At 37.0% G+C, this 13,976-nt stretch overlaps 1 protein-coding gene across 4 annotated transcripts in view; it reads left to right on the forward strand.

The window, feature by feature from the left end:
* The window catches only part of TENM1 (teneurin transmembrane protein 1), an 803,989-nt gene that overhangs the window by 537,870 nt on the left and 252,143 nt on the right, over positions 1-13,976 (forward strand). For all 4 annotated transcript variants that reach the window (XM_059050038.2, XM_059050032.2, XM_059050043.2 and 1 more), the window contains 3 exons: positions 1,064-1,165; positions 2,824-3,018; positions 6,763-6,963. In XM_059050038.2, coding sequence (XP_058906021.1) covers positions 1,064-1,165; positions 2,824-3,018; positions 6,763-6,963 — 498 coding nt within the window. The remainder of the gene's footprint in view (positions 1-1,063; positions 1,166-2,823; positions 3,019-6,762; positions 6,964-13,976) is intronic.

Consider the following 13,976-nt stretch of genomic DNA (forward strand, 5'->3'; position numbering starts at 1 on the left):
TAGATGAAGTAGATAATTTGGATTGAAAAGAAAAAACTGGTACATACGAGAAGTATGAGCGTAATGGTCTAGAACATAAAAGTTAGAATCCAGGGGTGCTAAGTTATGGAAAACTTACAGGAAGGAGTAATGAGAAGATTATTTTTTTAAACTACAGGAGTAAAACATGCATATCATAATAGTTCATGGACTTGGAATTTGATGCTATCATACTCAAATACAGTTTTAAACTAAAAACGGTATTTAACATCATCGTCAGAGACTGATTTTTGTATAACTTTATACCTCTTCAATCGAGTTACTTAACACAAGACTTATCAAAGTACTGTTGCATTGCACATCTTTATGTCAACACAACTACCTATGGGCACCTTCAAACCCTTCTCAATTCTCCTGAAACCTATTCTTCTCTAAGAATGGATTGAAGGGAAATTAGTGGCAAAGAACTGATAAGCATTTACAGTCAAGAAAGCATTTCTCAACAAAATACTTAGGTTCTAATGCTTTTAGTGGTGGTGAATTTAATATGAACACTTACTTTAAAAGCTCTCCATTGTCACTTATTAATGAAAATGAAATACTGATTATGATATTTAAGCTGTCAGGATAGTAGATTAAACATTTTAGGTTCTAGAGAAGAAATTTTTATTTGCTACAACCTAAATTTGAAAAATAAACAATAGACTTCGTCTTCTGGGTTACATTTTAAAGCCCATTTTGCTTTTGAGAAATGACCTATAATCCTCATACATTTTTAGCTTTATCATGAATGTCTCATAAGAATACCACTCATCTAGACCCTTTATGCACTTTAGAGGTGAGGTTCGTTTTTAGTTCCACTCCTGAATAGCCAATTCAGCAAATCCAGGGCGCTTTTAATAATTCGGTACTGCATATGACATCTTACAGAAATCTTTGGCATCTGATTTTAAATAGTAAGTGCTTTGTAGACAGCAGAGGGCAAAGATTGTTACAGGCCCAGAGTTTTTGCAATTTAGAAAAAATTAAGGACTCTACAATCTATAGGTTTGTTCTTTTTTTTTCTTTTTCTCTCTATTAATAGAAATAATGGATGACTGTTCGACCAATTGCAATGGAAATGGAGAGTGTATCTCTGGCCATTGTCACTGCTTCCCAGGATTCCTTGGGCCTGACTGTGCTAGAGGTGAGCTTGCTCTGTTATACTGATTGATTAGGGAACTCAATGTCATTTGAGAACTCAGAATTAGTAGCAATAGGAGGAAGAGGAGGGACAGGAGAGGCAGTAGCAGCAGCAATAGCAACAACACCCGAACTGCCACTACCAAAAGCTGAGCACTTTCTCCGCCAGGCACTGTTCTAAACACTTTGCAGTACTTCTTTTAATTCCTACATCCTACGATAGTCCTACGATGTAGATCTATTATCACAGTTTTATGGGCAAAGAAATAACCTCAGAGAGGTGAAATACCAAGGTTATCCAACAAGCTGGGATTTGTACCTGGATCCTCTGACCCAACCACTCCATGATACTTCTATTCCCTTCATAAACTCATTTATAATGGATGAACTTTAAGAAAGGGCAGAGTGGGTAACCGGTTATACACACCAAGGTAAACTGGAAGGGGTGGGCAGTCACCAAATCGGTGAGTAGCCTAGACAGGAAAGACTGGAAAGGCAGAAGTTAAACTTTCAAACTTTACTAGACTTAAACTAGACTTGCCCATAGTTTAATTCTTGAAAAGCTGTAGATAAATCACACTGTTTTCCCCATAGACTTCCAGTTATTACTTTAGAGATGTTTTCTGCTCATTCGCAATGTGTTCGTAAAGTTCTCAGTCTGCTAATGCTTTAATCTCGGGTTTCTCAGCCACTCTGTTTCTTTAGATTAAATTCTATTCAACAGAGAATTCTTTTTTTTTTTTTGAATTTTATTTTATTTATTTTTTATATAGCATGTTCTTATTAGTTATCTATTTTACACATATCAGTGTATACATGTCAATCCCAGTCTCCCAATTCATCCCACCGCCACCACCCCCACCCACCCCGCTTTCGCCCCTTGGTGTCCATACATTTGTTCTCCATCTGTGTCTGTATTTCTGCCTTGCAAACCGATTCATCTGTGCCATTTTTCTAGATTCCAAATATATGCGTTAATATACGATATTTGTTTTCAACAGAGAGTTCTACAGCAATTGCTAGGTTCCCAGTTCTCTGATACATCTTGAGGAGGTGGGAGGTAGAAGTAGAGGTGATGGCTGCTATTGAAAAAATGAGTAAGAGAAGATACAGGCCCTGCCCTCAGGAAGCCCATATTTTTAATAAGGAGACATACAGTGACAAAGCAGAGTGAGTGTTCTAATAAAGGTCTGCACAGTGTGGGATAGGCACAGACATCTGTCCAGCATAAATCTCTTTAAATGCACACCTTTTTAAAGATAACATTCTATAATGAGAATAACTCCCTACTAGTTTTACAGATTTTCAGGGTTTTCTTCCTGAAAGTAGCATACATCTGCTTGAGGAAGAAAAACCATAAAAGAGAAAAATCCTAGCTTATAATAATGATGATAATAATTGTTTAAGAGTATGGTGGAATCAAAAGCAAGTACTTGAAGTAATTTCTCCGCTCAGGATGTTTTTATAATTTATCTCTCCCCCAGTCCCATAAGAGGAAAATTCTGTTTGTAATCACAAACGTGTGCCGATTTAATAAAGGCTAAGACAGAAATAGTACAATTTTTTTTACCAGAAATATTATATGAGAATCAATAGAGAATTGCTCTTTGGAGATTTTAAAAGCATTATGAGAACATTACAAGTTCATTTGCCAACCTTCAGATTCGTGCCCTGTGCTGTGTGGTGGGAACGGAGAATACGAGAAAGGACACTGTGTCTGCCGAAATGGCTGGAAGGGGCCAGAGTGTGACGTTCCAGAAGAGCAATGCATTGACCCAACGTGCTTTGGCCACGGCACCTGCATCATGGGAGTCTGCATCTGTGTGCCAGGATACAAAGGAGAAATATGCGAGGAAGGTCAGAGCCCTGTGTTAATCTATTGCTCCAGGCTTTTCTCTCACTGAATTGTCCAAGGTGTTATTCTGGGTTTCTAGTAGAGATGTAAGTGATCTTTGCAAACCATTAAATGCTCAACATGTCTACTTAGTACATGGAGCGGGGGAGTTCGTGTCTCTTCTGACAGCCTCTAATATTAACATGAAGCTTTATCTGTGGCCCTTGCAGAGCAGTAGTGAAAAATGGCATTTCCCCCCTCGTTTTAACACTGTTTTATAACTTGAGAATTTCCATACTGATGATTTTAGGTGTTAATTTACATGCTTTCATTATTACAGAGTGCACTAGGCTACATCTTACTTTAAAGCACATCATAAAAATAATAATACGTGCACATTTGGAACCATTTCACAAATGTTTTCTTTGGGAGTGATTTGTAATTACCATTATTATTATTGCTTTATATTGTTTATTTTTACATACCTCCTGCTGAAACTTGACCTCCATGCCTGAGGAAGTAGACTTACCACTAATGAGTATCGAGGCAGTGCCTTTATATTAAAATTCACCCCAAAGGAGCCTTTACACATACACACACAATAGTTTTATCATTTACAAAACATACTTCAAAATAGTAATAGTTTTATAATTTAAAGAAGACACATTGGAAAATAAATTTACTAGTAATCAGACCTTTTTCATGTCACATTCCTCAAATAAGACTGATTTCAGAAATAATATTAAACCATTACCATGGGAGATGGTCTCATCACAACTGTTGTTCAGGAAAGAGACTGCTGAAAATGCACTATAATTGCTTTTTAAAGATGGCTCATTGATACTATTACACAGCATTTTAAAGGGTTTAATCTCATTCCACTCCATGAGCAAGCCAGAGTTTAGCTTCCCACTTCCCAGTAGCCATAGTAGAATTTTGGTGTAAAGATTGTATCTGTTCCAATATGAATGTCATTGGGCCTAGGGAAGGCAGTAGAGTTCCTGAGTTACTTTTGGAAGCTGTTTTTATGGGAATTCATCTGCAATCATGATATTTAAGTTGTACATTCAGATGCTATATGGACATACAGACTATTCACCAAAAAATGGTGTCTATCACAACATCTACAATCTGCCCTGAAAACCATTTAACCTAATTAATTTAGACCCTTCTAATTAAAATTTTGTAAGTCATTGAAAAAAAGACTTAGCTTATGTTTGCCTTCTAGCGGCCACTAAGAAAATTTACAGAATAACCAAGATAGCAAAGAATACCATGTTTAAAGGTATAAACTTTTCAAATACAGTTTTTTAACAAAAAATATTTTAAGTCAGACATCACAAACCAGGAGCTCACAGGTTGAACTGGGCCCATGGATGGGTTTTGTTTGATTCACAAAGTGGTGGTGGTGGTGTTTTTGTTGTTGTTTAATGTGACGTATTTCCCAAAATTTAAAATAGAGAAATGTCATATAAAAGTCTCTGTTTCCAGCTTCTCTTGAACAACTAGAAAATCTGGTAACCTTGGGCCCATATTCCTATGTGGTGGCAATGATTGTAGCCAATTAGCAGCAGCTTCCTTTAAACTGGACACTTATTCCCAGCACACCCTGTTTGGTTTTTTAATTTTTGAATTAATGTACTTTATTTTTTAGAGAAGTTTTAGGCTGATATAAAAATTGAGCAAAAAGTACCGAGTTCCCATATAGCCCTCACCCCTACACACACACACACACACACACACACACACACACACACACACACACACACACACAGTTTCCCCTATTATTAACACCTTGCATTAGTAAAGTACCTTTGTTACAATTGATGAACCAATATTGGTACATTATGATTAGTAACTAAGTAAAGCCCATAGTTTACTTAGGTTCACTACTGGTATTGTGCATTATATGGGTTTTGCTGAATGGATAATGTCATGTATCCACCATCATGGTATCATCCAGAATCATTTCACTGCCCTAAAAATCCTCTGTGCTCTACCTATTTATCCCTCGTCCTACTCCAACCCCTGGCAACCGCTTTTTACTGTCTCTGTAGTCTTCCTTTTTCAGAACGTCATATAATTCGAATCACACAGTATGGAAATTTTAAAACTGGCTTATTCCATTTAGCAACATGAATTTATCTCCTCCATGTCTTTCCATGGCTTGATAGCTCATTTACTTTTCACTGAATTTCCATTGTCTTGATATACCAGTTTGTTTATCCATTCATCTATTGAAAGACATCAAGGCTGTTTCCAAATTTAGGCAATTATGAATAGAGCTACTGTAAACATCCATGGGCAGGTTTTCGTGGGGGTGTAATTTTCAACTCATTTGACACCCTGTTTTCTTACATCCAGCCCATCTCATTCATGTATGCTACCAACCTGGTCCTTTCAGCCATATGACTTTGTGCCTCTTACTTACGTATGACTTGCCTATTCATTGAAGGTAGCCTTCTAAAAAAAGAAACTATATTAAGTTAAATACTATTTCATTTTTTAATGAAATTTATATATTTATATAAAAATTTATATATTCATTTATTAAAATAATTTATTAAAATTATTTTGATGTAATAAAATTACCTCCTTCTGAAACAATATTCTACATTTTAGACTTTTCCTCTCCCTCCAAATAATGAACGGATGAAATCAGATGTACCTTCTGGTGTTTATTTGCTGATTAGCTCAGGTATTAAAGCATTGTGCTAATGATCCTGAGATCATGGGCTAATTATAATGGCAATAACACTAATTATAATACTGCTTAGTTAGACTTACTCTGTTCCATGGTACACGCCACACCCTAAAAGTAGGCCAGTCTTGCAGATGATGGCAGATCGTATCAGTCTATTTCCATTGCTGGAAAAGTAATTCAAAGCATACATCCTCATCATCGTTAAGTTATTTTGGTCTCATCTTATTTGTATGGGAAGATCAGAAATTTGGAAATCAACTTTCCCATTTCCCATGGGATGGTCACTCAGTTAAAAGCACAAAATGATTTTCCCCAAGGCAAACGTAGGAATCTTCGTCTAAAATAGAGTGTTTGTTAGAATGTGTCCAAAAATTTCCAGACTTCACAGAATCCGAGACAAATATAATTGAGTCTGTGATATTCTAAAGCATTGAAAACTATGTCACAGTGTCCTGGTAGAAGGAGAAGCCACGAGGAAAAGAATTTTTAAATTACATTAAAAATGTTGCATTTTCAGTGCTTCTTAGGGATAAATGAGAAATTATAAGAAATTGATTATATTGTATGATTTCATGAAACAGCAGTCACCTCACCTAATACCTTAAATAATCCAAACTTAAATATATATAAAAACTCCTCTAGACACATCAAATAAAAGCCATTTCTGGGAGCTATGATTCCAATTTCAGAAAAGACAAGGAATGACTTACTAAAAATTCTTGATCTTTCTTACAAAGCCAAGGAATTCTTATTGAAGACCCACACTGGTCCACCAACCCATTTGCGTGGGAGTACTATACACTGCTCATAACTTCACATAACATATGTGTGGTTTCCTTCTTCTAAATTTAGGTTGCAACCTTTATGATAGCCTACCATGTTTTTAAGTGCTAATCATATTCTGGTTTGAACACATCATTTACATGAGTCATTTTATTGCCTAATTAAAACAGCATAAATGATACAGTATTAGGAAATCAATGTATCTCGGTTTCATTGTCCTAAGGTAAACTGGCCACACCTGCTTACTTTCAACCTTTTCCCTCCTTTCTGGTGCCTTCAGAGGACTGCTTAGACCCAATGTGTTCTGGCCATGGCATCTGTGTAAAAGGAGAATGTCACTGTTCTACTGGTTGGGGAGGAATCAACTGTGAAACTCCACTTCCCATATGTCAAGAGCAGTGCTCAGGACACGGGACTTTTCTCCTGGACACTGGAACATGCAGCTGCGATCCCAAGTGGACAGGATCTGACTGCTCAACAGGTATGTCAGAGTTTTCTTCTTGTTCTTCTCCCTTCACTCCCAAGTTCTTACTGGTCTTTACCTTAAGGTAGTGTCTCTTAAATTCTGATCTGTATGCCTTCATGGGTTATAAAGGGCTTCCAGGTATTCCCTAGGCTAGTATTTTACTGGATTTTCATATACAACATCCTGCTGGGTTTTTAATCGCATTTTTCATTGTCATAGTTCTGCAGTTGAATTTCTGTCCTCGTTCTGTATTCTCCTATAGTTATTTCATCCATTCTCAAGTCTTTTGTTATCAGTTCTATACAGATTATTTGAAATCTATGTCTTCCCCAAATTTAAGTAGTCCTTCCTTTCCAGCCATCTGCAGAATATTTACACTGGGTGTCCCATCATGTAAAAACTCAGCTTAGCCAGGCACTTTACTCTATTTCTATATTGCCATGTTCCTCCCCAATTACTAGTCCCACAACTTTGCTTCTCTACCCTAACCTCATCCACAGTTCTCCGTTGTCTATAGAAAACCTTCAGATATCCTAGCCTGTTATCAAAAGCCCAGTACAAACTATTCCATATCTCTCTCTCCAGCCTATCTTCTACTTCTGCTTCCTGCATAAACCCCTCCTTCTGCTAAAGTCATCTGTATGCTGTCCTTACCCCCACTTTTCTTTATGCCCTTTCCTCAGCAGGAATGCTGGTCCCTCCCCACCTATGAAAATTCAACTCATCCACCCAGACCAACTACAGTTTTAGCCATTTTATAAAACTTTTCCTGATCACATCAACAGGATCCTCTGAAATCCTACCGTACTCATTGCTAGAGAATCAAAAAGGCATTGTGATGTAGGTATTTGAGTGCATGACTTGTTTTTCCACCTAAACCAAAAATAAGGGGTCGTTCTTTATATATTTTTTCTTATCCTCAGACCATGTGCTCATTAAGTGAGTAGAATTAATAAGTAATAGCTCTTACAAAGCCTCTGCTGATGAATTTTGTTGAGGATGTAAAATGGCACGTGATAAGCAAGAAAGACAGGTGCTCTGTGAGCACCTGAAATAGTTGTGAACCAAAAATCTTCAATCCTATACTATAAAGAAACAGGAGAATCGCTCTGTTAGGGGAATTAATTCTAACCTAATACTTCACTGTACAAAATTTTGTTGCCTCACATAGAAATAATATGGGAGAAAGGATTGCATTTTACAATTTCAGAAAATGATTAAAATGCTAAAGACAGTGTAATAATAACTAAAATGCAGATCTTAAAAATCATTCATTTATACACTTAGCAAATATAGTGTGCCTACTATGTGCTTGGCATGGTGCTTGGTGCTGGGGATATAGTGATGAACAAGATGGACGTGGTCGTTGCACACAAGGAGCTAGTGGAGGACACACATTGAACAATTAGAAGATAGTTAACAAAAGGGAAGTAACTGCATATTAGGGGACTGTACAGTATAGCTCTAACCTGATTATTAATTTATTTACTAAATGTTATTAAACACCTTCCATCCTTCCATGTGTCAGATATAGTATCATGGCCTAGAGCATACACTTACATAACAATTATTGTGTATTAGGCACTTTTCTAATTGTTGGACTTATGTTCACTTAATCTTCATAACAACCCTATGAGATAAGTACTGTAATTGGGCCCACTTTACACATGAGGAAACTGAGGCACAGAGAGATTAAATAACTTGCCCAAAGTCACCCCTATAACAAGTATCAGAGTCAGAATTTGGACTGAGGTATTCTGGCTTCACACTCCATGCACTGAACCATTGTACTATACTGTCCTCTGGGAGCCCATCACCTAATTCACCATGTATAAAGAGGTATCATTGCTAGGCTGTGTCCAAGGCCATGTGCTGCAGAGCACAAAGAGGGGGGCATGGGTTATTTCTCTGAGAAGAAACCCTACAGCCAAGAACACTTTGGAAAAGTCTTTTTTAAAAATTTATTTTATTCAAGTAGAGTTGAATTACAATGTTGTGTTAATTACTGCTGTATAGCAAAGTGATTCAGTTATACATATATATGTATATATATTCTTTTTCATATTCTTTTGCATTATGGTTTATCACAGGAGACTGAATGTGCTATACAGTAGGACCTTGTTATTTATCCGTTCTGTATATAATAGTTTGTATCTGCTAATCCCAAACTCCCAATCCATCCCTCCCTCACCACCCCCGTTGGCAACCACAAGTCTGTTCTATATGTCCATGAGTCTGTTTCTGTTTTGTAGATAGGTTCATTCTTGTCATATTTTAGATTCCACATATATGACAGGGACATAATAGGGGCTCAATAAATGTTTGGCCAATGGACAATTAAATGAGGAGGTTAGAATGGTGCCCTAGCTCTCACATCTAGGGGCAAACTGCTTCGCCTCTCTGGCTTCAGTGCACTAGAATCCTTAAGGATGCTGAGACAGGTGAACTAGATAGAGGCTACCACATTTGTGAAACATTGAACCACATATCTCTACACTTCTTCTATTAAACAAATTTTCCTTGAGCACTTACTATGTGCCATGTGCTAGCTCCTGGGATACATCAGTGAGGAATACAAAGATTCCTTCACTCGTGGAGCTTGCAGTCTGGCTGGGAGAGATAGACAGTAAACAATGAACAAGAAGTGTACAAGTTTCTGAAACATGAGGAAACTGAAGACCAGCGAGGTTCGATGACTTGTCCAAGGCCATAGACCTGGCTAATTTGCAAACATGCAAATAGAAACCAGGGCTGTTGATTTCATTCTTACATCTAGCATTCCTTCTAGCCTCCACCCTCACGCCCACCAAAGGAAGAATTAGACAAGGAGCCAGGGACTCAGGTGTATAGATTAGCTTACTGAAAAGGGAAAGTTCAAGGAGATGAAGAGCATCAAATATCAAGTGCATGAATGACACATTCTTGTCCAGATACAATGTGGATTAAATGTAGACTAAATTAGGATGCAGACTAAAGCCACGTTCATCCATTCTAGACCCAGTAGAAAAAACACTGGAAGCATCTCTTGCTCAAAGAAGCAAAAGAGTGAATAAGTATGATCCAAAACTTTGCAGCCTTTCAGGCAAAAGGCTTCCTAATAAAACTACCAACTTGAAAAATAGCGGGAGGAAATGCCTTCCAAATCTCTGGTGTCATGGTAGGAATAGTCCTTAGGTGATTTTTAAGCTCCATAAAGGTTGTTCCCACAGAGCATACTTAACCATCGAGATGATCTCACTGTGCAGACTTTTAATTGAGTGTGCTCAGTACAGGATGCAATTTAACATCCGATTCTTATAATGGATCATGTCATTTCAAACGTGGTGGATATGCTCTTTGCCATTGATCATTTTCTTCCTCTAAGCACGTGACGCTTAGCTGTTAGCATGTTAACTGTGCTGCTCTGATACCAAGGGGACTGCAGTGAATGGTTTACTGATTATTTTCAGTCTGTTTTCTAGGTACATTGAGTATTGTTAGTGGCAGTGAATTGATACATGATATAGGATTCTTTAACCTGAAGGTCTCATGGTACTTCACAAAGGTTAACTCATTAGTCTTTAAAAATACCTCAAGAGGAATACAATAGAAGCTAGTTATAACATAGTTTAGATTTGGATATACCGCAGGTCAAATCATACTCCCTTAAAATAGAACTCCTTGCCATGAAATCTCAGTAATACATTTAGCCTATACTGAAGATACCGGCCTTGGCTTCTAATATCAGCATTGTAAAATGCATCTACTACATGTCTTTCATAAAATCTGGCTTCTCCTGGTCGCATAGTCTTTGAAGGGGAGCACAAAAGCAGAGTTTGGAGCTTTGTACTCCTTTCTTCCTGATGAAACTTCCTCTGAGTCACCCTGTCTATTCTTACTCTCAGATAACTGACTGTGAAATTCATAGAAGGTAAGCGTTCACAAAGAGAGGACAGCTTCTGCTCTTTCTACCGTAATTACTTCTCATTATACTGGATCTTAGAGCTGGATTAATCAACTAGAGAGATGGAACATTACGCCCTGGAGTATTTCTGAACCTCAGATATACATATATATATATATATATTTTATTTATTTATTTATTTATTTTTTGCTATATAACAGAAATCATCTGAGGTACTATCATCATGTACCCCATCCAAGCAGGGTTAGTTCCTGAAGATCCCATAAGGCTTTGTTATAAGGATATTTGTTTTCAGGCTATCCTATGACATGTGGCCATCTTGTCCATCAGAGAGATGATACTGCGTGTATGTATTTGTGTGCATGTGCACCTGTGTGTCTATTCACAGCACAGTGACTTTGAGTAACAAATTTAACTTCTTTGAGTCTCAGCTGCCTCATTTTTGAAATGGTAGAAGATTAGCCAAATGGCCCTTGCAGCCCCTTTCAACACTGAGATCTATGACTCTTGATACTGTTTATTGAGCTGTTGACACTGATTATGAATGGTTCATGGATGCAGTCCATAAACTCTCTTAACTCCATATTGTTTATGGTGGGGAAATATTAATTGTAAATAGTTTTGTTTTCATTATAAGGACATCCATACTTTGATATATAGACCATGCTGTTTGAGAATCTACTTCTATTTGTAGAGATATACATGCACACACACACATAAACATGTGTATATATAACAATGTCTCGTTATGCTTTTAAGTGCTGCCTAATGGATGGTGATATGCATCTACTAATAAAACGGGTAATTAGAGGAGGAATTTGTAAAAGGCTCATATAATTATTATTGCTAGGAAAACTTTCCTTGATTACACAAGTATCATATGCTTTTAAAACATTATTAGTTTTCCCCTTTATTACAAGTGCCAATAATCAAAAGATTTTCATCTGATTCTACACACCTATCACATACAATGCATCACTTTCCTGCAATTTCCAGGTATTGATTAGGCCATTTGAAATGATTAGTGTGTATGCTGTATTCTTCCTACAGATATTATAGTAACAGCAGGGTTGTACCTGCCATTTGATAAAGAAGCTTTGTTCAAAATCTAATGTACATGCTGCGGGCACAACGGTAAAGCCATTCATCATATGCCACTGAAGAGAAAAATCCACTCATATATAAAGTAACTAGCATTAAGTAGCTTCAGTAGAAAAGAGATAATCAATGTACCCAGATTAGGAACCTAGGATTGCAGGTACTTTTCCCTCTTCAGTTCGGGGTACACACTTGAATTTCTTAGGCACAGTAGCTGAGTTCTCAGAAGAAAAGTTTCTATTAATTAGTAAACAATGTTAATATATTATAATGCTACAAATTCCCTGGACTTAAAGAAAAGCTCAAATATAGACAACTAGTCACCGAAACATGATGGGAAGTTCTTTTTAGTGTACAGGGACAAAAGGCTTATGACTAATTCCTGTGTAAGCTTAATTATTTTTAACTTGCATTCAAAGTATGACAACCTCTGATCAAATTTATTTTAAATTAATTCTTTTTCTACTCAGTAAAAAAATAAAGGGTAAACCTTAAGGTGACTCTGATTTGATTGATTTAATAAAACAAACCCCTGCTTGGAACATAGTGGCTACACCATTAACACTACAGTGAGGTCAAAACATTAACTGTAGATTTACTGAATCAGTAAGTGAAGTTCATTGGTGGCACTAGAAATACAACCCAAGAGCATCCTTAATAGAATTTCAATTCAAATTAAGTGTGTAAGATGGAATCCACATAAATATTTTTGAGAGGTAGATATGAAATGGAAAAAAAATCATACTATTATCATGATTTCCTAGCAACACATCCTACTCAGAGATGGTTTGACACCCCCTACGTTTTTTTTGTCTCAAGTGAAAATAGAAATTGAACCCCAAAATATTCTCAGATTCAAAAATCCCTTCTTTTTATAAAAGGGAGTTCATTTAATAGCCATAAGATTATATATACAGTGAGGTGATTCAAAGCGCATCAAATATCAAATGTTTTCAAAATACGTCTTTTACATTCTGTTCTGAGACAATAAAAACCATGCCCGTACTGCCATCATTAGCAGGCTGCAATGCAAAAATCCAGCGAAACTTTTGACAATTTGACAAGTTTGAAAAAAGAGGTACATTTGCAGCTTCCTCTCTGTAAATCTGAACTAACTCTACTGACTGTTCCAGGACATTAAAGCTTTAAAATTGTTTTTCAAACCAGGGACATATATTAAAATAAGGTGGCAACTGTGAGGCAAGAAAATGTCATTAAATAAGCATGAGTGTGAAGATGCATGCTTACTTACACGGTTAAAGTACAGTTAATAATAAGGAATGCATTTGGACAGACCAATAGGGGCATCAAAAGAAAAGAGGAAAATTCTGTGCTTCACTATTAAATGCATTCCTCTCATCTGCCCAAAGTCTTATTCTGAAGTCCAATTCATTTTCTATTTGGCATTTTTCTCAATTCACATTTATCTACATGAAATGAAAACAGACCCAGAAAAGGGTGTATCTAAAAGGTGTATCTGGCCCTGTAGGTGAGATCCTGCAGGGCAAGTGGCCACCTGAGTGCCCACCCCCACAGTCTGACCTGCCGCCTGCTTCTCTAGTGGAGACGGCTGAGAGAGCTCAAAGGAAGCCAGAATTCAGTTGTGCACAGTCGGTGGCCAGGACATGGACAAGGGTCAGAATAAGTTGTCCCAGTCCTGTGCAAAATCAAAAGATTAGAGATATTGAAGAGCACCCCATACATCTCCCCCAAATAAACTGTAGGATACTTCCACTCCTGTAATGAAAACATCCTGCGTTTACCTGTTGGTTTTAATTTTTTCTCCAAATACTTACATATCCATTTTCTTCGCTTCATTATTATGGCCATAATCCGGGGTCATTATTAGAATGTGGATTGCATATTGAGCTTTGATGATACAAAATAGCTCCAGGACTGTTCCAGAGATTTGCTCTACATGTATTCTTCTGAGTCATTGGAAAGAAGAAGAGGCATAGGAAGGACAGAGATTAGTCCTTCATTAAAGAGTAAGGACAATACATTTTTACCCAGAAACTTAATAAGG

This window comes from Kogia breviceps, chromosome X (genome assembly GCF_026419965.1).
Source record: "Kogia breviceps isolate mKogBre1 chromosome X, mKogBre1 haplotype 1, whole genome shotgun sequence".
Lineage (NCBI taxonomy): Eukaryota > Metazoa > Chordata > Mammalia > Artiodactyla > Physeteridae > Kogia > Kogia breviceps.